Source organism: Microcebus murinus, chromosome 15 (genome assembly GCF_040939455.1).
Source record: "Microcebus murinus isolate Inina chromosome 15, M.murinus_Inina_mat1.0, whole genome shotgun sequence".
Taxonomy (NCBI): domain Eukaryota; kingdom Metazoa; phylum Chordata; class Mammalia; order Primates; family Cheirogaleidae; genus Microcebus; species Microcebus murinus.
The window spans coordinates 64969620-64995508 of record NC_134118.1 but is presented as its reverse complement, the minus strand read 5'-3'; the positions used below and the strand labels follow the sequence as shown (position 1 = coordinate 64995508).

The following is a 25889-nucleotide window of genomic DNA, read 5'->3' as shown; positions in this document are numbered from 1 at the left end:
GTTAAGAATTCTTATCATAAAAGGGTGCTGAATTCTGTGAAATGCTTTTTCTGCATCTATTAAGAGGATCATATCATCTTTGCTTTGGCTTCTATTTACAGATTTGCATATGTTAAACCATCCTTGCATCTCTGAGATGAAGCCCACTTGATTGTGGTGGCTTATTTTTTGATGTGTGGCTGAATTAGGTTTGCTAGTAATTTATTGAGAATTTATAGCATCTATATTCATTAAAGGATATGTCTATAGTTTTCTTTTTTTCTTGTATCCTTTCCTGGAATTGGTATCAAGGGTGGTATTGGCATAATAGAATGCTTGGGGAAGAATTGTTCCTTCTGTATGTTATGAAATAATTTCTGCAATATAGGTACCAATTCTTCTTTGTAGGTCTGGTAAAATTCGGCTGTGAAACCATCTGATCTGGCCTGTATTTGGTTGGGAGGTTTGCTATGGCTACTTCAATTTCATTACTGGACATTGGTCTATTCAAGTGTTCTATTCCTTCCAGATTGAGCCTAGAAAGGTTGTGTGTTTCCAAGAATTTAACCACTTCCTCAATATTATCAACTTTATGTGCATAGAGATTGAGCTTATTAGGGTCTTTTCTTCTCTTTTTCTGGTTAATCCATCCAGCAAGAGACCTGTCAATTTTGTTCACCTTTTCAAAGAACTAACTTCTTGTTTCATTAATCTTCTGTATAGTTCTTTTGTTATCAATTTCATTTAGTTTTGCTCTGACCTTAGTTATTTCTTTTCTTCTGTTGGGTTTGGGATTGCTTGTTCTTTCTGTTCCAATTCATTGAGACAGTTCATTAGACTGTTGATTTGTAATCTTTCTGTCTGTTGGTTGTAGGCATTTAGGCCTACAAATTTTTCTTCTTATGACTGCCTTTGCTTAATCCCACAGATTTTAATAATTTGTGTCCCCAAGTCATTTAGTTCAAGCCATTCACATTTATTGACAGAATTGATAAGTCAGGTGGATCTGTTAGTCCTGTTGAATAGGACTTTACTGCTTTGTTTTACTTCTTGAGCCATTGTGATATCCCAGCCCTGACCTTTATCTTTTGGGTAATTTTACAATTGGTGGGTGTCTATTGTATTGATTCATGAATAATGCAGTTGTGAGTACTTCCTGTAGGGCAGGTCTGGTCTTGTCAAATTCCTTCAGTGTTTGCTTGTCTGAGAAGTCTTTATTTTTTCCTCATATAAGAAACTTAGTTTTGCAACATACAGAATTGTAAGCTGGCCATTATTCTGTGTAAAAAAACTGACAATGTGGCTCCAATCCCTTCTGGCTTGTAAATTCTCAGTTGAGAAGTCTGCAGTTAGTCTGATGGATTTTCCTTTGTAAGTTATTTTATGTTTTTGCCCCGTGGCTCATAGGAGTTCCTCCTTCATGTTGACTTGGCGATTGCCTCTTTGCAATGAATTTCCCAGGTGTTCTTTGAGCTTCTTGTACCCAGATGTCTAAATCTCCAGTAAGACCAGGGAAAGTTACATCAATTATTCCCTCAAATAGGTTTTCTAACCCTTGTGCATTTCCTTCTTCACCCTCAGGGATGTTTGTGATTCTTATGCTTGCCCATTTTACATAATTCCACATTTCTTATAGGCTTTGTTTATTCCTTTTAATATGCTGTTGTTTATTTTATTTTATTTTATTTTTTTTTTTGAGACAGAGTCTCGGTTTGTTGTCCAGGCTAGAGTGAGTGCCGTAGCATCAGCCTAGCTCACAGCAACCTCAAACTCCTGGGCTCAAGCAATCCTTCTGCCTCAGCCTCCCAAGTAGCTGGGACTACAGGCATGCGCCACCATGCCCGGCTAATTTTATATATATATATATCAGTTGGCCAATTAATTTCTTTCTATTTATAGTAGAGACGGGGTCTCGCTCTTGCTCAGGCTGGTTTTGAACTCCTGACCTTGAGCAATCCACCCGCCTCGGCCTCCCAAGAGCTAGGATTACAAGCGTGAGCCACCGCGCCCGGCCAATGTTGTTTATTTTTGACAGACTGATTTAATTTGACAGAGTTGTCTTCAAGCTCTAAGATTCTTTTTTCTGCCAGGTATAGTCTATTCTTAAAACTTTCTACTGTCTTTTGTATTTCCTTAAGTGAATTTTTCATTTCCAGAAATTCTATTTGGTCTTTGGTAATATGTTGATTTCTTCAGTGAATTTTTCATTCATTTCTGGAATCATTTTTCTGGTTTCTCTGAGTTTGTTTTCCATTTTCTCTTGGATTTTGTTTAACTTCCTTACAATCCATATTTGGAATCTTTATCTGTCATTTCATTGTTTTCATTTTGGTTGATTTCCTTTGCTACAGAGCTGGTGTTCCCTTTTGGGGGATGTCCTTGTGCCATGATTTTTCCTACTTCCAGAGTTCTTTTGCTGATTCCTTCTCAGCACTTGTAAAAGAATGTCTATGGCTTATGTTTGGTAAGAACCTTGACTTTGCTTGTGGGTGCTTTGATGGTGATCTAGGTTCTGAATGGACGCCTTGGTTATAGATATCCTTTGTGTGGTGGTTTCTTCAGTTGCTAGTGGTTTGTAGGTTGTAGCAGTGGTAAGCCATGTGCATGGGCAGATTCCCTGTCACTCTCTGATGTCAGAGGATGGAGGTCTTTAGAATCCTTTCTCTTTCCACAGCTGTGTGGTCTTTTTAACAGCGTGGGTTGTATTGGCACACCCAGTTTAATCTTTGAGACAGTAGGTCATGCTTGTGGGTAAGAACCAACCACACCTTGTATAACTGAGTCAGTAAATGCTGTAAAAGGCCATGCAAACTGACCTTCCTGTCAGTAGGTTGGTGCTTGCCAGAAGGAACAAGCTGCAGTGTTGTTTTTGGGACCTGTGACTGGCTCTAGCCCATTAAGAGAAGCACTGGAATGTCCCAGGTAGAAGGTGGGGCCCTGGAACTTCCAGGTGAGTCCTTCTTCTCTGCCACAGCAGAGGTGAAGGGGAGAGACAGGCAGGGCTAGGTTAGATGAGCTTACCCTCGAGCTCCCCAAAAGCTGTTAAGGTAGCTGTTTGGGCAGGGATCAAATGTCTACTCCCAGCTTCTGGGGAATGCCACCAGGGATGGGGTGGAGTGGCCCCACCCAGTCAAAAATTCTACTTGTGTTAAGTGGTGCCATCTGAGATTTACCATCTGGCTGTCAGGAACAGATTTCACCCTTCTCCCCACTCTCCTGCTCCCTCTGGGATCTGCCAGCAGGCATGTGCTTAAACTAGCTGAGCTCCCTAACAATGGTGCTGTGGACTGGGATCTTCCCTGTCTAGAATCCCACCCTGGGCTGAGAGCACAGCCTTCCTGTGGGACGAAGGGTGCTCCATGAATATACCATGGCTAGGACCCACACTGTACTCTTTTAAGTTCTGCCCATGTAGGCTCCCTCACCTCCTAAGATTAGTTCATAGACCTCCCCTCTGTGCCCCTGTGCAACACAATCGAGTCCTGGGGTTATGGGATCTGGCCTGTGGGGCCATCCCCAGAGCCCTGAAGATCAGTCCCTGACCATTCCAGGGAAAAGCATGCTAGTCCATAGTTTGCCTATGGGGTGCTCAAGCAGGTTTGATGTCCCTCTGCTTCAGGGTGTGCCCTGCTCTGATAGAGCATCCAGACAGACAAGCAGCATCAGGGAGGGGTGGCAACCCGGGAGCTCACAGTCTGAGCATCCCTTAGTCCATTGCAGGTCGTTAAGAGGAGAGGTTTGAGCCCCTCTCTCTGTGTAAGCCCCAGTGTGGTATATACACCAACAGAGGGGAAGTATCAGTTCCTGGATGAATAGTATCTCTTAGCAACTGTGGGCATGGGTGGGGAAAGGGAAGAAAAGAGTCTGGATGGAGGAAAGATAGCACTCTTGTCATCTCTGTGCCTCTCTGGAAGACAGCCTACTTGGAATGTCCAGGACCTGGCGTCACACAGATCTCCCAGTACCCACCAGCCCCTTGAGGCTCCTGAAGTCTGGGCTGGATTTGGGAAATGTTTTTGTTGGAACAAGCAAGACAAAAACTAAGGGCTGAAGCCCCCTGTGGAGGACAAAGGCATACAGTGGGTGGAGAAGCAATATGGCCCCTGCCATCTCTGCTTGGCTCTGTGGTGAGGGAAGCACCCCAAGGAGGCCGACAGCCTGATGCTTTGTGCTCATGAAGCTCTCCGTTCACTGGCAGCAGCTGTTTTGGGGCTCATGAGGGTAGAAAGATTCTCCAGCAGCTCAGGAGCCTGCTGACTGCCAGACGGGAGGAAGAAACAAACCTCTCCACCTACTCTTTTCACAGGACTCCCAGCCTCTCGGGGGTTGTCCTCAGCCGGTATCTTGCTCTTCCTTGTTCTGTTCTGCAACTGCTTCCTGTAGAATCTCTTGGAGGTTCTGGCCCTTTTCCCTCAGAATTATACCTGATTCATGATTGATTGTTTTCTTTCTTTCTTTTCTTTCTTTCTTTCTTTCTTTCTTTCTTTCTTTCTTTCTTTCTTTCTTTCTTTCTTTCTTTCTTTCTTTCTTTCTTTCTTTTCTTTCTCTTTCTTTTCTTTCTTTCTTTTCTTTCTTTCTCTCTCTCTCTCTGTCTCTGTCTCTCTGTCTCTCTCTGTCTGTCTCTCTCTGTCTCTCTCTCTCTGTCTCTCTGTCTCTCTCTGTCTCTCTGTCTCTCTCTCTCTCTGTCTCTCTCTCTCTCTCTGTCTCTCTGTCTCTCTGTCTGTCTCTCTCTGTCTCTCTCTCTCTCTGTCTCTCTCTCTCTCTGTCTCTCTCTCTCTCTCTCTCTCTCTCTCAACTTTTCCTTCTTTCTGAGACAATCTTACAGCTGGTGCCTCTGGTCAGCCATCTTGTCTCTGCTCAACAATTTTCAATCCTAACAAGTACATAAACATTTTTGTTGACATTTGGCTAATTTCTCTGATGTCTACTCTGATGTTCTGGCAAACTAATTGATAGTTGTTTCATTTTTACACTCTTAAACAAAAACAAAACCCACTAAAATACCGACTTTTAAGAAGTTTAGAAAATTAAAAATTGTTACAGATAACATATATTGTTTTTTGTAACAGAATTATATATTGATGAGACTATGTCCAAATGTAAGTTTTCAAAATATTCTCTCTGAACTAAGAGTCTCTTTAGAAAAGCAATACTGTCCATTTCTTTCTTGAACACTACCTTTATCTTGAAGGAACAGATTATATTAATTTTTTCAAAAATATATTCTTGGTAGCGTGCTATTGACATCAGTTCTCATCACAGAAAAGATCAGCAAAATTGAAACCTTCTCCTTTTTGTTTATTTAATTCACTTTTAAGGTTTGTAACTCTTTGGGTACTTTGCCGTGAGGTAACTGGCTAATGTTTTTGTAATTAAAAAATATTTTCAAGATCACACTACAGCTCATCCCAAAATATTGTGAAGAATCTTGTATTCAAGTAAGCTCACACAAAGTTTCAGCACAAACTAAAAGGTGAGGATGTCACTGTCAGTCTGCTTGTCACTCTACTTTCTGGAATGCTTACGCTTCTCTCAGGACACTCGGAGACATTAGTGACTTGCCGACAAGAGGTCTGAATATAGGTTCCACTATCATCAGTGTAATAAATATTATAAAAGCTAAATATCTTATTTTTTAGATAGGAGATAAATATACAAGTTTGATATATGGATAAATAGGAGTTTGAATACTTTTTCTTATCTCACTAGTGTTGCTTTGTATATGAGTTAAGGTACATCATATAGACACTATGTAAGTTTCATGGCCAAAAAGACCTAGCTTTGCCCCTGTATAACCTTTGACAAGTTCGTTCAATCTCAGTTTCCTCATCTTAAAACAGTAGATTTTATAATACACACACACACACAAATACACACACATATTCTATGGGAATTTTATAAAGTTTCAATTCAATAGCATTTTCTTGCACATGGTAAATAGATGTTTGATAATCTTTATTTAAGCCCCTTTTCACTGTTGCATTGTTTTCTGTTTGTTTTGTCATCCACTTCTTGTTCATTGTCACGTACATCACATCAGACTGATGATTGACTAGGGTGCCTTCAACATCTCTCACAACCGGAAGTTCTTTTATTCTTCATAAACTTACATCAACCTGAAGTCCTCTTTATTTAGCTCATACTTCTTTTCAAATTTATGGAAATAATTCTGCTGAACAATTTTAAGCATAGATGGCCATCAATAATTAAGTGACTTAATAATTAAATAGATGAAGTCTTGTCTAAATAACACATAGGAATTTTAAGATGTTCTTTTTCATTTCCCTTTTTATTTTAACATACTTAATATGTAATAACTGCCAACAGTAGATGTAATTAATATATTAAAACATGTAAGAAAATATCTAATGTATTCATACACTTGATGCATATGTTAGTGGCTATTCCATTAAAATAACTAAAAAGTGAAACAAAGACTGTTAAGCTATTTTAGCTTATTTAATATTAGTAAAAAACAAATCTGCATATTTAATATATTGTTCAGTTCCTAACATTCCCAAACAAAATCTGTAACATGGTTTTGATTCTTGATTATAGACCTAAGTTAAAATAAATCATAATAGAAATATTTTGCTTCAAATTGTAGCCCTATACATGTTATGCAAATGTGTTTATACTTAAATCTTGCATAACCCCCCCTTTCTTAAAACTGAAAGTGTGTAGAAGATAGTAAAGAACTTACAAAAATATGTTCCAATCACCTAACACTCTCTAGAATTTTGTCTCCCAGTTTTCAGAGATTAGTTAACACATAATGTTGTATTGACCATGAATATGTTTTCATATTTAGTATAATTATAAATTGATACAGAGCCAATTGTATACATTTTAGCCAATTGCTAAAATGTATAATTACCAATATATTATATTGAAAATTTTTATGTAAAAATTAAAAATAGTTTTCATCTCAAACCATTTTTTGTAGAATTACTAATAGCTCATATTAATTTAGGTAGCAGCAGTGAAATGTATCTTGTTTATAAGCTTTTCATTTAAGACACTTTTCTTGCTGAGATCACCTCCTAGTGTGAAAGTTTTCCAAAGATAATAGCACATCAATTCAAAAGTGTAATAGATTTGAGACCACAACATGCTATCAGCATGAAGAAGTACTTTATCAGTCTCACTAACTCACTGTGTCACAGCTAGAATCATTACATATTTGTTCGTTTGTTTTCACATCAAAATATATAATTTACATTCTAATGTTGATTGCTTAGTTGGGGTATGTTTAATTCTCTTATTTAAAATACTTTTTTTGAGATGCATACCAGAATTAATTTTAGGTAATAATAAAAGAAGAGAAATTTTAGTAGAAGTCTAAAATGTTTTTTTGTAATTTCATGGTATATTACTTACTATAAAACATTTATAATTACATTTATGATAATACCTTTATATTAGAAACAAAATAATCAATTTGTCTTGAACAAGTCCTGTCCAATTCTTTAAAAATTTACATAGACACACACACACACGCACACATGCACCTTTTCTAGAATTATCCTTTTAAAAAATTAATGGATTAAGTTACCAAAATACAAAGAGAAAAATGTTGAATTTTAGTTAATTACTGACTCACTATAGGTATGTTTTATTATATCTTAGCTGTTTCACTTTTTTAATCAAGCCCTGAGACAAGCCTTTTCAGTTTTTAGATCTCATTTGTGCATTTTTATTCTTAGTGATAGCTTTTGTCAAGTACACTTCTGCTGCAGTGATCATTAAATAAGTTAATTAAAACTACTCCTACTACTTTTTACTTTTCTTATACCAGTAAAGTACGTTTTAGGTTCTCCTGCTCACACCCTCAAAAGCATGTTTTAAAATAATTTCTAAAGGATGAAAGAAAACATTTTCTCTTTAAGTATAATAATAATAATTCAGTGTGGGGTATTTTTTTTCAATTACGCTGATATTCTGCTCCCTCTGAACCTTAGTAAGAGAGTCCCCCCCCCCCAATGTTGTTTTGTAGATCAGAAGCTATCACTGCTATAATCTCTGTCAAGGTGTGGTGGTGCCTCTACTGTGGCCAGTACAGGGAACATCACCTTCATTGTCACTACTTTGTCCTTAGCAGTTTCAAAGGAGAACAGTTAGGGAGAAGGCATGTTATGCAGGGGAAAAAAAAGTTTAATTTTTTTTCCTTCTCAAAATAGCAGATATGTAAAGGGAAAGGAGATTATTTGTGTGTGTGTATGCATACACATTGCATTTAAAGTATTTAGAATTGAGTTTTCCAGAAGAGTCTCTGCTAGTAAAGAAAATAATTAGAGGTAGCTCTTTCCTTTTTATAAAAATTTGAATAGAGGTAATAAATGAAACAAAATTTTTAGAGGAAAAACGAAAGTATAAAAACCACCCCAGCCAGAAAGGTTAAGAGTAGAGAGATAGCATTATCTGTATGAAGAAAGTAGTGAAATATTTTGGGAAGCTATAAATGCCCAAGGTGAATTATTAGCTAGACTTATACATGGCTCAGAAATCCAAGTATTGAGTTCAAAGAGAGAAGGAAAGAGAACCCCCTAATGGAGGTACTTGTGAAATAAGATACTGTGCTGATGAATGTTTTATAAGCAAATGGAAATATAGATACTACAGGACACAAAGAAAAAACAAAAGAGAATAGATGCTGGTGTCTCATTTGTAGATAAAAGCCAATAAACAACATAGATCCTTAAAAAAAAGTCGCAATGACAATAGAAAGGATGAGAGAACCCATTAGGGAAAGCTTAATTAGTGGGTGAAATCAAAAGGGAAGAATAAGAAAAAGGGGGACGTTGAAAGTAAAAAATTAAGAGTGCGATGACATTAAGCAATGAAAACTGTTTAAGCTGTTTGACTCAAGTCAGATGCATAGAGCCTTGTCTTGTTCAGATTCCATTTGTTCTAAATTGACTACCAGCAGTGACTTTCTAAGCAGGAGTCTTTTGAATTGATTTTCTGGTTTGTTAATATAATCTTGATGGGAGTCTTCAAGTTAAACTTGAGCCAAGAAACTAATATGCTAATACCTTACTGCAGTGGTTCTCAAAGAGGGGTTCCCGGATCAGCAACATGAGTTGCTGGGGTCTTACCCCAGACCTACCGTGTTTGAACAAGCCCTCCAGGGGATTCTCATGTAAGCTAAAGCTTGAAACCCACTGCTCGTGTTGGTGGCCTAACCCTCACAACATAAATTTTTCACACACCCTACCCAAACCTGTGATTCCCTATTAGTCTGGCTGAACCGTTCATGTAAAAGATAGGTAACTGCGGCATACCTTTTGCAGGCTTAAGCAGGTTCTTGTGTGGGTGGGTTTCTCCCCGAACACTCACAGCAGCCTCTGCAATCTCTCCAGGAATCTTACAGAGCTGAGGGCCAGCATCTTCAGCTGCTGGAGGTTTCTTTCCAAATAGCTAGGCTTTGAGCACAGTAAGTAATTATACTGGCTATCTTTTGAGAACCAGTTCCCAAAAGGTAAAGAAAACAAACGGGAACCCAGCCTTGAATAAGAATGGGTGATTTTCTACACAGGCTTGCTTTCTTTGGTTTTCTGTTTAATAGGTGCCAGAAATTCCTTTTATCATTATTTAAAGCACTTCGTTGAGATAAACTGCTTTTTCAGCTCTTTAATTAGTTATAAACACATTGCTAAATATACATTTAACAGATAATCCAGCTGGTTTGGGACTTAAAATTAAGAATTTGATAGTGAAAATTCTAAAGACTGTGATAAGCACAGGTTTTAAGTGTTTCATATGCTTGGGTAATAGTTAATATCTTTCAGGTACATTGTTTCTAATATATACTGACAAAGATTTTGGCCTGATTTACTCTCTGTGGCATTTAATAAATATACTTTTAATTACGGGCTACGAGTAATGGAGTGATAATAGACAATATGGAAGGCAACGTACAAGAACAAATGTTATAAATTTTAACAATATTTTAAAGTATCTTATCTTAAAATGAACTCTAGGCAAACCATCCATTGTCTTGGCATCATCAAGTGACTAAAACTATTTTGAACTCAGTAGTTAATTTTAGCCTTCATATATTTCTAGGTAAATTTAATCCATAAGTGTGGGATTCATTTGCTTTAGATCTGAAAATGTCATTTTGGAAAAGTCGTTTGATGTTGAGGAAATCTTGTGAGACCTTTAATAAGCCTCTTAAATCCAGAAAGTTATATTTTGCCAGAAGGAAAGGGAACCTGTACCTTAAAATTTCCTTAGCTCATAAGTGAGAACTTTGGATATTGAAAAGGTTGCAAAATTTGGCCAAATATAGCCAATCTTTCTTCTCATTGGCACACTGTCTTTGAAAACAGAGCATCTAATTTAAAGAGAGCAATCTATATTCTAAGTAACTTTTTATTGATTTGTCTACATTTGTCAGTAGAAAGCAGGACTTCAAGACATTTTATTTAAACACTTCACATTTAGTTTAATGTAAGTTACTCTCTTTGTTCAACAAAGAATATAAGAAGAGGAAGAAAGCGTCAGTATTTCCTGTCCAGTAGTCCTTTTCTCCCTATAAGATGTAACAGATATTATTAAACAATAGAAATATGTTTTTAGGTATCTGTATGTCACTAATAAAGGTTTCAACAGTGCCTTAGGGACAGACGCAGAACACTAACTATTAATACTACACTCTCTTTATTCTAATCATTTGCTTTGTTTGTTAATCTCGAAAAAGGTTTTTAATGGTGTATAAAACATTGAAGAAAACAGTTTTCTTTGAAGGATAACCACTTATGAAGTTAATCTGATTAAATTTTCATTCAGTAGTTGCACATTTTCTTTTTGACTTTTATTTTCTGTCCTAATCTTCCATGGAGGAAATGACTCAAACCACTTTGACTAATGCTATAACATATTTTCCAGGGATGCTTTTCTTTTGGGTCCCCATAATTTTCAACTTATTAAACCATGTATTTGATATTAGAGGTAATATTATATTAATCCTCTAAACAAAAGACTAATATTAACCCATTTTTCCTAGTGACTCTTATAAGCTTATAATTTAATTATTCTAACATTTAATTTTGTTAAGATCTTTTTAATGAGACTAATATATTGATATTATATATGATTATAATATAGAAAGACACATTTAAATTTACTCAAAACATCTGAGTATTTTACCACTAAAAAATCTTATGATGGTAAGTTTTGTGGTCATTACTTTAAAAAACAAAATCAATCAAAAGTGTAGAGCCACTCAGCAACAAAGCATACTTTGGGTAAGAGATGGAGTAAAAAAAGAAAAAAAAAAAAAAAAAACAAGTTATAAGAAGCAATTGTAAGTGGCCTGGGATAGGAGTAGACGAGTAGACGGAGGTTGCTGTGGACATACAGAGGTAATTCCGGGTACTATGCAGGTTCGATATTTAAAACATGACATTTCATTTGAGAGTAGAGATGGAAATGTTACTTTTGCCTCTTCTCTGTCTGTGCCAAATAGATTAAAAGGAGGAAGTCGAGATATAATAACACAGAAGAACTTCTCCACTCTAGCCGAAAAGAAAAAGAAAAAAGAAAGAAATGCCTTGAAGGAGCGAAGGCAGGAATCTCTGACAAGCTCAACACTGGGCGATGAGCGTAGGGGGTAGCAGGCAGGAAAGAAGAGGAATTAAAAATTACCCAAAGTTGCATCAGTTAGATCCACGGGAGAGAGTCACGAAGCAATGACCAAGAAGGCAGGAATGGGGGCAGCAAAAAAGATGGGTAAATTCAGCCTTTGTCTTTGCTGATATTAAATGTGCACACGACCCATAGAAAGAAACATTACAGAATTAGTTACAAAAAATATAAGCTAGAGCGGAGGCAGAAGCTGAAATGAAAAGGTTGGTCTGAAGGCAGATCAACAAAGCAACAAATCTTTCAACTTAAAAAGACTAAAGAGCAACTATTAATTGTGCCTAATATAGAATTATCCTTGCATTTATGCTTTGGCTGCAACATAGCATTACAAGTTAATGATGCAGTGCAGTTCCACAGTCCTTGTCCTGTTGTTGTTGTTAAATAGAATCCCCCTCAAGATTCCAGAGCCACAAAGCGACTGTTAGTGTTCAGTGACCTTCGGCACCAGCTGTCTTTTGGGCTTTGAAATTGATTTTCCTCATCTCGGTCTCTGATAGTCGCTCTTCAAGTGAGCCTCCCTAGTCCACCGCCAGAGTGAAAACAGTGGCACAAATAGCTGAGGAACTGGAGGCAGGCTCCACGCAGGGCATCATTAGCCACATCAGAACAAAAGGTGTGCTCTGTGTTAAAAAGAAGCTGCTGCCGCTGCTTTATTGCCAGATACAATGGGGAATATTCGCACAGGTTCACTTTTTTCATTCCCAAATATGGCCTGAGAAGTAAAGAAAATCTCTGCCTTTACTCTACAAACCTCATGTCGATGCCAGGTCAAATCCATATGTTTTTTGCAGTAATTTTTGCAGGATTTTTTTTTTTTTTTTTTTACGTGAGAAGCATATTCCCAAAGCTGTATGACTTGGCAAAGAGTCACAGGATGGGGAGGGAGACTAATGACATACAGAAATGTGTGCTTTCTGCAGAATTAGGTGATAATTTTCTTGTATGTAAAGTAAATTGTATCCTTTTCATATTGCTGAATTTCATTGTTTATTTATCAGCTCATTAAATGTTTGTAGAGTTCTAAACATGAAGTAAGTAAGGTACTAGATCTTGAGATAGATTAAAAAGAAGGCCTGGGCTTAAAGATATATATTAATCAGAGTATGCACTTTGTCAGTGTTTTATGCGTTGCAATGGGAGAGACGTAGTTGCCTTTGGAAAGGTGTTCTGTCTGAACCCCAAAACTAACAGAGTTCTACCATATATGTTCCCTACTATGGAAAATATGCTGGCACAGACCTTGCCTACTATGTCTAAGAGCTTCTTACATGTATATTTTGAGGCCTGATTTTAGCTGAAGGAATTAGTCCTCACACAAATGACACCCTTTGTTTGTAAACAGTTTTAAAATGCATCACTTTAAACAATCTTTACTAATTCTTTCTTGCATTCTAGAAAGCCATCTGAAAATATTGAAGACCAACGATTTAAACTTGTCATGCCCTGGTCATTTGACTCTTCTTTCAATATTTTATTAAATATCATCTTGCTGTATTTATTTTGCACATTTATCGCCAAGGCCTAATCTGATGCTCTTCTGATATGGGTAGTCATTTAGGCAGAGGAGGAGGAAATATATTTAATGCTTCTGAGATTTAAAGTCAGTGGCCAGAACAATTCTATGTTTTCTTGCAGCAACAAAAGTAAATTTATGTATTAAATAAATTGCAAACTCTTTTAAGGTAAGAAGGTTTTCAGTTCCACTAATATTGATGAAAAGTACGTCTTAGAATATTAAATCTTTGTTTTCAAAAATATCTCAAAGTTGCATTTTCCTCTAAGAAAAATAATAATTTTATAGCAACTTAAGCCTAGTTCTTAAAGAAGTTCCTTGCCAGGATTACCAGTCACATCATATATTGATATCTCAAATGTTGGAAATTGAAACAGATGTCTGATTTGAAGTCAGCATCTGTCAGACTCATTGTCTTGCACAATTTTTTCACATTTTGTGGCTAAGATCATAATCTTCAGAGTCCCATAGGTTCAAGTTCAAATCCCATCTCCCATTGGGAAATGATTTAACCTACTTTGAATAAAGCTATAACACATTTTCCAATGGTGCTCTTCATTTTGGTCCCTATAGTTTCCAACTTTTAATTATTTATTTTTATTTTATGTATTTCATGTATTTATTAGCTGTGGCTTTTTGGCCAAGGTACTTAATTTCTGTGAGACTCACTTTCCTCGTCTGCACAGTGGTTACCATTTTCTTTTACACATATTTATTGAGCAACTAGTATGTGCCAAGAACCTTTTTTTTAATTATTTTTTTGAGACAGAGAGTCTCCCTCTGTTGCCCGGGCTAGAGTGCCATGGCGTCAGCCTAGCTCACAGCAACCTCAGACTCCTGGGCTCAAGCAATCCTCCTGCCTCAGCCTCCTAAGTAGCTGGGACTACAGGCATGCGCCACCATGCCTGGCTAATTTTTTCTATATATTTTTAGTTGGCCAGCTAATTTCCTTCTATTTTTAGTAGAGACGGGGTCTCGCTCTTGCTCAGGCTGGTTTCAAACTCCTGACCTTGAGCGATCCTCCTGCCTTGGCTTCCCAGAGTGCTGAGATTACAGGCGTGAGCCACCTCGCCTGGCCCAAGAACTTAAGTCTTGGAAATACAAAGGTGAATAAGACTTCGTGGAGAAGACAAACAATGGACTTGTGTGGTGGTTATATCATTCTTGGTCAATCAACTAGAAATACAAAGGTTTTTTTATATTTTTGTTTATTTTAAGCCCTCATTCCTAGAAACTTTCCTTTTAGACATTTTGGGTCCCTCCCTCTCCTACCCCATCCCCTTACATGATACTCTCAGCACAGCAGGGAGCATCTGGTGTTTGGGTCCTCTCTGCCAAGACCTCGAGGTTTCAGGCTGCCTGTTCTGTTCATTATTAATCCACATGTTATTGCTGAGATAGCCTTCCTTCCTCTGTGCGAGGCCCGTCCAGTGGCACACTCCACCATTTCTATGCTATTCTTGCAGCTATGGAAGTAATTCTGCTTCTTAAAAATTATGCTGAGGCATAGAAATCTCAGTGAGGCTCTGTCTGTAGCTGCATTACCTAGGTACTTCATGCATTAATTTCTTTTGGGGATCTTGTTATCTCCTCAGTTCATTGTCTGAGATTTAAGGCACAGATTTCCTCTGCCCCCAAGCCCCCTCAGTCCACTCTGCAGTGTCTACTTCTCCAGGACTTTTCCAGGGAAGCCAGCAGCAGGGCCTTCCTTTGTCCCTGGGACACAGTCCCTCTGCTCTCAGCCATTCCCCTTTGTTTCTCTCATCCTAGCCCTTGGATAAAATAAGATATTTTATTGTCTAAGGGGAACCTTCACTTTCTAAATTCTATTTCTTTTAGACATTGGGGTATATCCCAAATCCTCTTCATTTCTACTTTCCTCCAGAGGGTTTTAATGGTACCCAAGAAATAGGGCAAGGGAATCTGTCATTGGCCGAGGGCCTACATTTCCATTGCTATTTGAGTGTTGTTTGTTTCTGTCTGCATAGCTGTGTCAGGTAGCTCCCTCTGCTATTTCTGTACCCTCTAGCGAGGCATGGAAGTAATAGAAAGAGCCTCAGATTTCTTGGAGTCTCGCTACTTCCCCAGGATGCTGCCCATAAAGAATGATGAGAATCCTCTGCTCTCATCAACTCCCCTCGGGACCTTTACCTGCTCCCAGCCTCAAGCTATTCTCCTAGTCTGGAAGGAAACCTTCTTTTTTCCTTCACACCATTTTCCTCCCAAGCCTTCTGGTTATACCCCAGGCCACTCCATTTCACCCAGTGGTCTGGGCTTTGGAAAACCAACAAGAGACTCATCTGACCTCATTTCTTCCAAAAGCTATGAAATGAAACAACTGCTGGAATTAAGAGGTGTGGCAAACACCTCTCAAAAATTTCAGGAGGAAAAATAAACACTTTAAATAGTATTTTAAAAATTTAACCCACGACACAAGTAAATAAATAACAAGATAGCAGACTGTAATAAGCACTTTGAAGAAAATGAACATGGCAGTATGATGGACAGTGAAGGGAATAGGGCTTCGGATTGGATGATCAGGTGGTAACATGTAAGCTGAGATTTGGAGGATGAAAGAAGAAAATACAGATAGTCATTTTCTCCTTTACAGCATTATGGTGAAAATTGAATAAAGTAACAGTAAATAGCATTTAGGAAGCACTCAGGAAAAGGCAGCTATTATTATTAGTTTTGATGAAGCTGACACAATGCATAGCTAGTGCAAATCAATAGTGATACTATGTTTCCCCAAAAGTAAGACCTACCCATAAAATAAGCCCTAGCAGGGTTTCAAGCATTTGTGCAATATAAGCCCTACCCCCAAAAATAAGACCTAGTGATGGGCGTGGCTACGCAGCACATCTGCACAACCCATGCATGTCATCATGGAGTGGTAAAGAAGACAAGCAGCCCTTCTCATCTGCCCCATCGTGACAGCTACTATCCCAGAGGTGACCAGAAAGGTGCGGGCAGCCCCACCAACAAGGTGGACTCCCCCCTCAGGTCCCGGCCATCCTGTGCGTGCTGCAAGCTGAGGCTTTGAGGGGAAAATAACACATCCCCTGAAAATAAGCCCTAGGGTGTCTTCTCGAGGAAAAATAAATATAAGACCCTGTCTTATTTTGGGGGAAACACGGTACCAGGAGGGGCCATCCAAAACCGAGTTGATTCTAAAGCCCACTCTGTACATTAACATGGCGACTTGTTTCACATTCATAGGAAATCTCAATCCCTTCACTGTTTGGCAAAGATACTGGCCCTGTGAAATGTATACTCTAGCGTATTCCAGGACTTTTTGGGGTGGAACTTCCCAAAAGATAATAGTAGCATCTTTGTCCAATTACATAGATCTGTTCCACCTTCTCTAAGAGGAGTGCTTATACCTCCTTCGGTCTGCATTTTTATAGATCCTTTTTAATGGTGTTTTTGCCTCTTGCTTGCTCTTCATTCATAGTCCTAAAAACAGTGAGAATCTAAATCAGGCCAACTACAGTTCACAGGCCACATCCAGCCCAGCTACCTGTTTTTGGACTGCTTGTGAGCAAAGAATGGTTTTTATATCTTTAAATAATGGACAATATGAAAAAAAAAAAAGGAAAATTTAATGACATGGAAAAATTCTATGAAATTCTAAAATTTCAGAAAAAATTCTATTGAAATTCTAAAATTTCAATATCCATAAATCTGTTCCAATAAAATTTTATTTATGGATTGTCTATGGCTGCTTTCATGATATAACAGCAGAGTTCAACGATATAGCTGGAAAAGCCTAAAATATTTACTCTCTGGTCCTTTATAGAAAAAGTTTGCTGACACCTGATCTAAAATATCAGATTACTTCTTGGCATGATAGAATCCATCTTTTCTTCCAGACTACATACCAGTGTGGAGAGTCACCAGTATCAAATTTGTAAACCAGGGAATTAATTTCATACACATTGATTTTGATGATGTTACATTTTGAATTAAGATTTAAAGCCTTCAAATGATAATTTTGGTCTTTTGGAATGTAGGTTCTGATATGTGAATTTGGGCAGAATAATAAATAGTAATGTTTATTGAGCACTTCCCTTGTGCTGGGTACTAATATAAACACTTTATATGTATGAATTCATTTAATCCTCAGAAAATATCTATAAAGTAGGTGTTACTATTATGCCCACTTTGCAGATGATAAAACAAAGATGCAGAAAATTGAGTAACTTACCAAACATCATGCAGCTAATTATAGGTGAAGTCTGCATTGGAAGCCAGACAATCTAGTTCCAGAGCCCTTAATAACCAGTAGTGGTAGGAGATACTAATGCTGCCTCCAGTATATGACTTAATTCAGGCTATAAACTTTTAAATTAATTTTATAAAGTAATTCAGTGGGGAGAAACAGGTTCACAATATAGTCGCTAGTATAATTTATAGAAGTAGTAACTTATCATTTGCATCTGTTGTAATTTTGTGGTTGACAAAGCATTTTTTAGATACATTAGCTGGTTTATAACCCTGTAAGAACAGTAAATCATTGGTGTCATTTTTTTTTTACATATACATATATATGTATATCCTTTTTTTTTTCGGCATATTATGGGGGTACAGATTTTAAGGTTTCAATAAATGCCCATTTCCCCCCCTCCCCCCACAAGTCTGAGTCTCCATCATGACCATCCCCCAGATGGTGCTGAGGGTTCCTAGGACCACATTAAGGCTTGTGGAACCTGCAGCCTTGGGGCCACACATGGCCTTCTGGATCCTTGAGTGTGGATTTTTGACTGAATCGAAATTTTACAGAACAAATGGTTTTATTAAAAGGGGTGCAGCAGAGAAAGATGAAGCTTTTCTTGCCTCCTTTGGTGCTTAAAAGAGAACAATCTTTAAATAAGAAGGCTGCAGGTTCCCCATCCTGTTAGTTCTTTGTAACTTAAATATTTATTTTTCCATTTCTAAGTAATAATATGCATTAAATCATGAGCTTTATTCTTCTTTTATTTGTTGAATACTTATGGAGAGCTTGGTATATTCCAAGCACTTTACAATCAGTATTAACTCATTTAAGCTTCATAATAACACCGTGAGGGAGATACTATTACTATCTCCATTTTCCAGATTAAAAAACCTAAAGAGAGAGGCTAAATAACTTATCCCAGGATATCCCTAGTAGTAGTAAAGTGGAATTTGAACCTTTGCCATTTAGCTTCCCAATTCTGTCCTATTAATAACCCTTTAACTTGTTTGATATATTCAGTCTTTCCCTATTACACAATAAAATAACTACATGAATACTAAAATTGAAAGTATTTAGCTATTAATATTTACTATTTAAAATTATCTTGCATAAATACCATACCATACCAGAGTGGCATATTCACAGACCTATATTAATAAAATCTCCTTGCATATGAAGGAGAGAGCACAGCCTGTTGGCTTCATTCGATGTATTAGAAGGGAGCATAATAATGCATGTTATGACACAAACTGAATATACTGTAAGTTACCAGCATAATATTAAATGTAAATCATGAAGCACATGGTACATTTTTGAAATTTGAGACTTTTATTGTTAATAGGAATCTTAAACTTAGTCATCTTTCCTAAAGCATTCCTTCTACAGTGCTCTTTTCATGTGACCATTCAATTTCTGCTTAAACATTTTAAGATAAGAGAGTGTACAACTTTTAGAGGCAATGTGTTCCCCCATTGTGTGGCTCAGTTGTTAGGGAATCTTTCCATATTTGATCTAAAGCCTGCTTCACTGACTCCTGCGTTTATTCAGGTTTGGTTTTAGAGTGTTTTGCAATTAGTCTCCACTCCCCCAGCAGATTTACCTTCCTGATTACATTTGACGTAAGCTAAAAATAAAATAGTTTGAGAATTGACCAGCTGCCTATGGCCAAACCTGATAGTACTCATTAGTTGGGGAGCAAGCTAGGATGAGAATGTTTCCACAGACATCCAGAAAATAAATCAGTCTGCCGAACCCCAGCGTGATCATGCATACTTGTGTACATGGGTACGTTTTCCCATAAAGTAGTAAATACACATGTAGCTAGGGAGTAACAAGACTAGTTTTCTTATGCAAATTACGAAAATGCTCTTAAGGCAATTCAAAGTTTCAAAGTGGTTTTGTTTGGGTAATGGTATAATTAGAATAATTTTATCGGCTCTCAAGATGTCTACTTGAAGGGACAGTGATCATTTGTATGTATGAATCCTGCTATATACAATAAAAATCAGTCTCTTTCATTAGAGTCATTTTAATGAGTTGGGTTCTTTGGTTAAAATATTTCCTTAATTTTAATTTTTTTTAACTGATAAGGTGAATGGTAGAAAAGAGAGTGTGCGTGCAAGAGAGAGACAGAAAGAGAAGAGACCTAGTGCATAGCTGTCTCTGTCTCTCATTTTAACGTATTTGTGTCTTATAATGCTATTCTCCTTTTCTACAGGCATTTCCTATTCAAAACAGGAACAGGGACAACGCCACTGTTCAGCACGGCAACCCCAGGATACACAATGGCATCTGGCTCTGTTTACTCGCCGCCTACTCGGCCACTACCTAGAAACACTCTATCAAGAAGTGCTTTTAAATTCAAGAAGTCTTCAAAGTATTGCAGCTGGAAATGTACTGCGCTGTGTGCTGTAGGCGTTTCAGTGCTCCTGGCAATACTCCTATCTTATTTTATAGGTAAGAACAAGCTTGTAGAATTATTTTGTCTATAAATTAAGGCATTATTATACTGTTTTATATATTTATTTGGTCAAGAAGTACATTATGAGGTTATATTTTATGGGGGGGAGTTGGTAATAATATATTATAAATCGTAGAGTATTTTAAGTACTCTTCAGCAGATGTAGATAAATAGAAAAGCTGGCTTTGTAGGTAGTTCATTTCCATAAAGAGTGGGTATATTCTTGGACACAGACTATAGTGTACATTTGTGCTTGGCTTATTCCTCGTGAAACATGGATAGTTCCGTGACATTTCATGTACACAGAATAATCTATGTGCTTGCAGTAATGAATGCTGTGCAGGAATTTCCTTTGGTGCATACTCAATGGGGAGTTCTCTGCTACTTGTGATATTACACGTCTCTTGGCTCACTCAGCCATCTAAATGTAAAACTCATCACTCAGGGCCATCATCTTGCACTCAGGAACACTCTCCAGAGAACTAGGCATCCATAAAACGATGAATGGATTATATACTCATTCATATATGTGGATTTTTTCATCTCTTCTGATGTAGTATTTATTGATCACATTTTTCATTTAATAGTCACCCAAATAATGGAAGCTACTAATAGAAGTTGTAAATAATCCTTTTATTTAACTATTTCATAACATGTTCCAGCATTCAAACTGCTGGAAATTGCTTTTTAAAATGCCAGAAATGACCACATCATATTTTGATCTTCTTCTAAGTGTAGGGAAAAGCCTACCACATTGAAATGCTAATGGTGTCCACTGGGATAAATCACAGGCTTTGTGGTTTATCTACCAAGAACAGTAGCCAGTGATGCATCCTCAAGTTTACAAAGCAATTTGTGATGCCCCATGAAATTCTATAACTGAATAAGAGTATTACAGAGCTGTATGTAGAATAGTAGAGATGCTTTTGCAGTGGAACAGTGTCTAGCATTAGCTACAATACTCCTTAGATATAAATTATGTACTTTGGAAAGTGAAATAACCATTTTGAGTCACAATGTTTAATGGTAAAGCAGAAATGGAGAGCATGAGAGAGCTTTAGAGACAGTTCAGTGGGGATGGCAACTATGTGGCATGTTACCTGCTCTTATTTTCAATTCTTTGACCATGGAATACATCACTAATTCGGAGCACTCTTTGCTACTGACCGTGGGACTATCCTCATTATCCTCCTCACGGTGCTCCATACAGTAAGTACCTCAGACAGCCACTACCCATCAGTCACACACAAAAGCAAGAAGAAACCTTTTTGTCATTTTTTAATCTGTTAATTTCCTGCTTATAAAAGGGTCAAACCAGATACCAAAGGGATTGTCACTTGACCAAGACCACACCTTAGTGAAACAATACTATGCTATTTCATAGCACTCAAAGTGAACGAGTAATTTCACGACGAAAATCAGCAGAGACAAATTTCTAGTATTCAATTAGAAAACATCCAGCCATTAAGAGATTCTCTTCCAGTTAATTGTATAAATTATTTGTACCTGTCAGAAGTGTGCTGCTAAAGGATTTTAGTGGTTCTGAAACGTATCGGTCATAAATGGGATGTAATAAATGAGGGCATATGTGTTTGCAGTGCATGTCAGAGAGATAAATATTATGCAAGGCTAGAATTCAGTGTCTGGTTGATTGGTTGGGCATCCTTTCTGATTGGTAAGTGCCTGCATCCTTCCAGTTCTTAAATATTTTGAATATCGGTTCTAATACCATTTAATTTTACTTTCATGGTGTGACTAGCAGGGAAAATAGCATTTTAATGTCTGATCAGGTCGCTGCTACTCTTGAAACTTGTACTCTTTTCAAGGATCCATTAGTGAATATAACTCAGTATCATCTTTGTAAGTAGAAACTCAAAATTTCCTTTTTTTTTTTTTTCTAATTGCCTGGCTTTACTGTTTAGTAATTAGCATCCTACTTTATTCCTAATGGTACCACGGTCAGAAACATTTCCCTTTGCTTTTATTTTTCTCCTCATGGAAACATGCAAATTATCTAGTTAATATACTCATGTACTCTTTTCAGTTCAACAGCTATTTATTGAACATTTGTTTTGATCTAGTTATTGTACAAGGAATTAAGGAGATACAATCCCAGTGTTATCTGGCAAAAATTACTTTCATCATCAAAGAATTGTCTCATACTTTTATCGCTTTAATTAAACACATCTGCTTAGAATTTTCATTGGTCTTCCTGCATTTAAATGACTAACACAATGATTTTATTTTTAATCAGGTAAAAAAAATTCATTTTTTTCATCAGTTAACATAATAAATCTTTTGGGATTAAAGATGTTGCATTTACCCTTGGGGAAAAAAAAGAATAGGGCACTTCTTTCCGAGAAGATGTCCTTTTCTATTAAGTGTGTGTGTTTACAGCAGAGAGGGAGAAAAGAGACACTTGCCTATCCAGCCAGATTAGTCTGATAAACCCCAGAATCAATGGGGAAACCAATGTCATCGTCAGATTGACCTCATCAGTTTTAACAGAAATGCAGCCATCCTAAGACTTTGTTTCCCACTCCTTTAGAGTTCCCCTTCTCTCATATTGACTGTTATACAAGTTAAAAGCCTAAGATATAAGTAAGAAAAAAAAAGTCGAGGAATTATTTCTGTTCTAGAATTTTCTTTCTTACATTCCAGGAATATCATGAGAAGTTATGAGACTGTAGCTTTAACATGTCTGTTCTCTACGGTCAAGTTCTCTCAAGATAGACAAGGTGAATAGCTTCTGAAAGAAAGGAAGTGAGGGAGGGAGGGAGACAAAGAGGCTCTGTTGTTTGTTTGTTTTTTCTATTTCTATCAAAATTTCAGAGACAAAAGGCCTAAAAGGAAAGTAAAAATGAATTGTAATCCCACAATGCATAGGTACCCATTAACTTTTCGGTATATGCCCTTTCAGATATTTTTACATATATATGTACAGCTAGAGGTTCTCATTTTTAAATGTATTTTATACCAAGCTTTTCTTGCTTTTCATTCATTATACATCCTCTATATAATTTTATTTAGTGGCTTTTTTTTTTCTTGAGATGGGGGTCTTACTCTGTCACCAAGCTAGAGTGCAGTGAGGCAATCATAGCTCACTGCAGCCTTGAACTTGTGGGCTCAAGTGATCCTCCTACCTCAGCCTTGCAAGTAGCAGGGGCTACAGGTGTGCACCACTGGTCCTTGCTAATTTTCTTTTTCTTTTGTAGAGAGAGGGTCCCTCTATGTCACCCAGGCTGGTCTGGAAATCCTGGCCTCAAATGATCCTCCTTTCTCCGCCTCCCAAAGTGCGGGGATTACAGGCTCGAACCACCACTCCTGGCCTTAGTAGCTATTTTTAATTAACCAGTCCCCCGAAATGCAGTGACTATTTGCTTATGCATGTGACTGCGTATGTGTTTTAATGTGCATGTGTGTTCATTTCATCAAATTTTTATTGTTATATATTCTTTAAAAGACATTTGCTGTGCCAAATGGTAAGCATTTTCTAAATTTTGCAAACCATTGCAACATTACTGTCAGTTTACATAACCACTGACGCTAGTTATTCCCAATATCTGTATCTATATACTTTATTACCAGCATTTTTAACCTTTGCCAGCCTCTTAGGCTAAAACATTTTATTGTTGTCTTAATGTATTACTAGTATTGCTGAATATCTTTTCTTATATTTATTGCTATTTGTATTTCTTTTTGTGTCTGTGAATAGTCTCCATTTCTCTGTTGGGACTTTTTTCTTTATTTATTTATTTTTTTTTTTGATTTGCCAGAACTTCTTTTTATTAAGGATATGTATCTTTTGTCAAATGTGTCATATATTTTTCCAATTTATTATTAACTTTGGTTACAGTCATTTTTGCTATACTCCACAATAAATTTTTAAGTAGTCAAATGTATCAATTTTTTCTTTACAATTTCTGGCTTTTGTGCCATACCTATAAAGACCTTCTTTAAGTATTATTTTTAAAATGTGCTTAAATTTATTCTGATTCTTACTGTTTTTCAGTACCCATAATCATTTTGGGATCAATCTGATAGATGCTAGAGGTTCAAATTAGCTCTTTGTTCTAGAAGCTCATAGTCAAGTGATAAAGACATGCATAAAACATAACTTTCAACAGTACATGATTTTATAGCAGCTTTGTAAGTTAAAAAAATAGAAAAGAAGGAAAATACCCATGTTTAGCTAAAGATATTGGAGAAAGACTTGATCTAGCAGGTGCTGCTTACACTGGAGCTAGAAAGATGAAAAGGAGGAGTTCACCCAGTGCTCAGCTTGGGAACAGGTCATCCACAGACTAGCACAGAGCAGACATGTGCAATACCTACAGTGGTGCACATGGAGTGTTCACTGTGCCAGGCATTGTGCTCAAAGCTTTGTGTGTAATTTACGTTTAATTTTCATAGCAACTCTATGAGTTCTCTCCATTTAACGAATAGGGAATCTGTTGCTTAGAAAGGTCCCTTGCCTAAAGTCACACATACTGTAAATGAAGGAAACTGGCCTGGAAACTATTAAGGCCCCCATTACACAATACTACCTCCCATGAGTTTTTTGAAGAACTGAAAATAGGGAAGAAATTGAAGAAATATAAGCATAGGACTGAAAATGAATCACATGTATGTTTTTTAAAGATTGTTTTAGTGGCATTCCAGAACGTAGAGGCACTATGATGAAAGGAAGCCCAGACTTGTGCTTTTCAAACATTCATGTGCGTAGGAATCCCCTGGGGACCTTGTTAAAATGCATATTCTCATTTAGCAGATCCAAAGCGAGAACTGAGGTTTTGTATTTCCAGCAGGCAGCCAGGTGATGCTGCTGTGGTCCATAGATCACAACTGGAGTAGAAAGGGTCTGGGCGCATGCTGTCACATGTTCCATTCGACAATGGAAATGTTCTCTTTCTACACTGTGCAATTTAGAAGCCACTAGACACATGTGGCTATTGAGTACTCAAAATGTGGCTAATGAATTTAAGGAACTAAAGTTTAAATTTTATTATTTTTCATTAATTTAAACTCAAACAACTGCATGTGGCTAGTAGCTACCATTTGGACAGCACAAGTCTAGACAACCTGTTAGAAAACAAGCCATAAATGGGAAATCACGAGGGTCTGTTGGGATGGCGGAGTGAGCAGAATTGAGGAACCTTAGCTGATGCATAGTAGAATAGATATGCCATGACTTTTCATATCCCAATTAAAAAAAAAAATCAAATGTACATGTGGCAAACTTCCTTTCAGCAGGATCACATTATGATTTTCTTCTTAATACTACTGAGCCCCCAATTAAAATCCTTCTCTAATACAGTAACCCTTAACTTATTGTGCCATGCACAATGAAAATCCTACTGATTTCTAACCTCAAATGTTAAGTTCGGTGACAGTAGTTAATGATACAGACCTATCAAAAAAATACCTGTCCCACCTTTATGAACCTTAATATACTCATTCTTTTTTCTGCTCTAAAATAAGAAAATGTTAATGATAAGCAATAATGAGTAGTTGTTCACCAAAGAATGGGTAAAAAGGAGATAGTTTTTCGCTTACTGTTACTCCTGCTTCTGTTCACAGCTGTGAAATGAGTAGGTGTCTTGATTATTGTTCTTTACTCACAGAAGGCTCTTTTTTATGGATAGAAGAAAACCTGAAGTTTTTATGTTCTACCGGGCATCCTCAAACTACGGCCCGCAGGCCACATGTAGGTGTTTTTGCCCGTTTGTTTTTTTACTTCAAAATAAGATGTGTGCAGTGTGCATAGGAATTTGTTCATAGTTTTTTTTAAACTATAGTCCAGCCCTCCAATGGTCTGAGGGACAGTGAACTGGCCCCCTGTTTAAAAAGTTTGAGGATCCTTGTTCTATACATAGAATAATGCCCAGAAACCCCACCATGAAGCATAAACCAGCATTAAAACATTATTAAATACAGATCATAATAAATATTGGAATTATACCAGTTAAAACTGTGGCAAAGGTCATGCGAGTCAAACTTCAAATAACACCATTATGGACCTTTTAACTTCATGAACATTTACTGCTAGACAATCTCAAAGAATTTCT

At 37.1% G+C, this 25889-nt stretch overlaps 1 protein-coding gene across 9 annotated transcripts in view; it reads left to right on the top strand.

Annotated features, from left to right (window-relative positions):
* Positions 1-25889, top strand: part of TENM3 (teneurin transmembrane protein 3) — a 2406934-nt gene that overhangs the window by 2230713 nt on the left and 150332 nt on the right. For all 9 annotated transcript variants that reach the window (XM_076010707.1, XM_076010706.1, XM_076010703.1 and 6 more), the window contains one exon: positions 19579-19817. In XM_076010707.1, coding sequence (XP_075866822.1) covers positions 19579-19817 — 239 coding nt within the window. The remainder of the gene's footprint in view (positions 1-19578; positions 19818-25889) is intronic.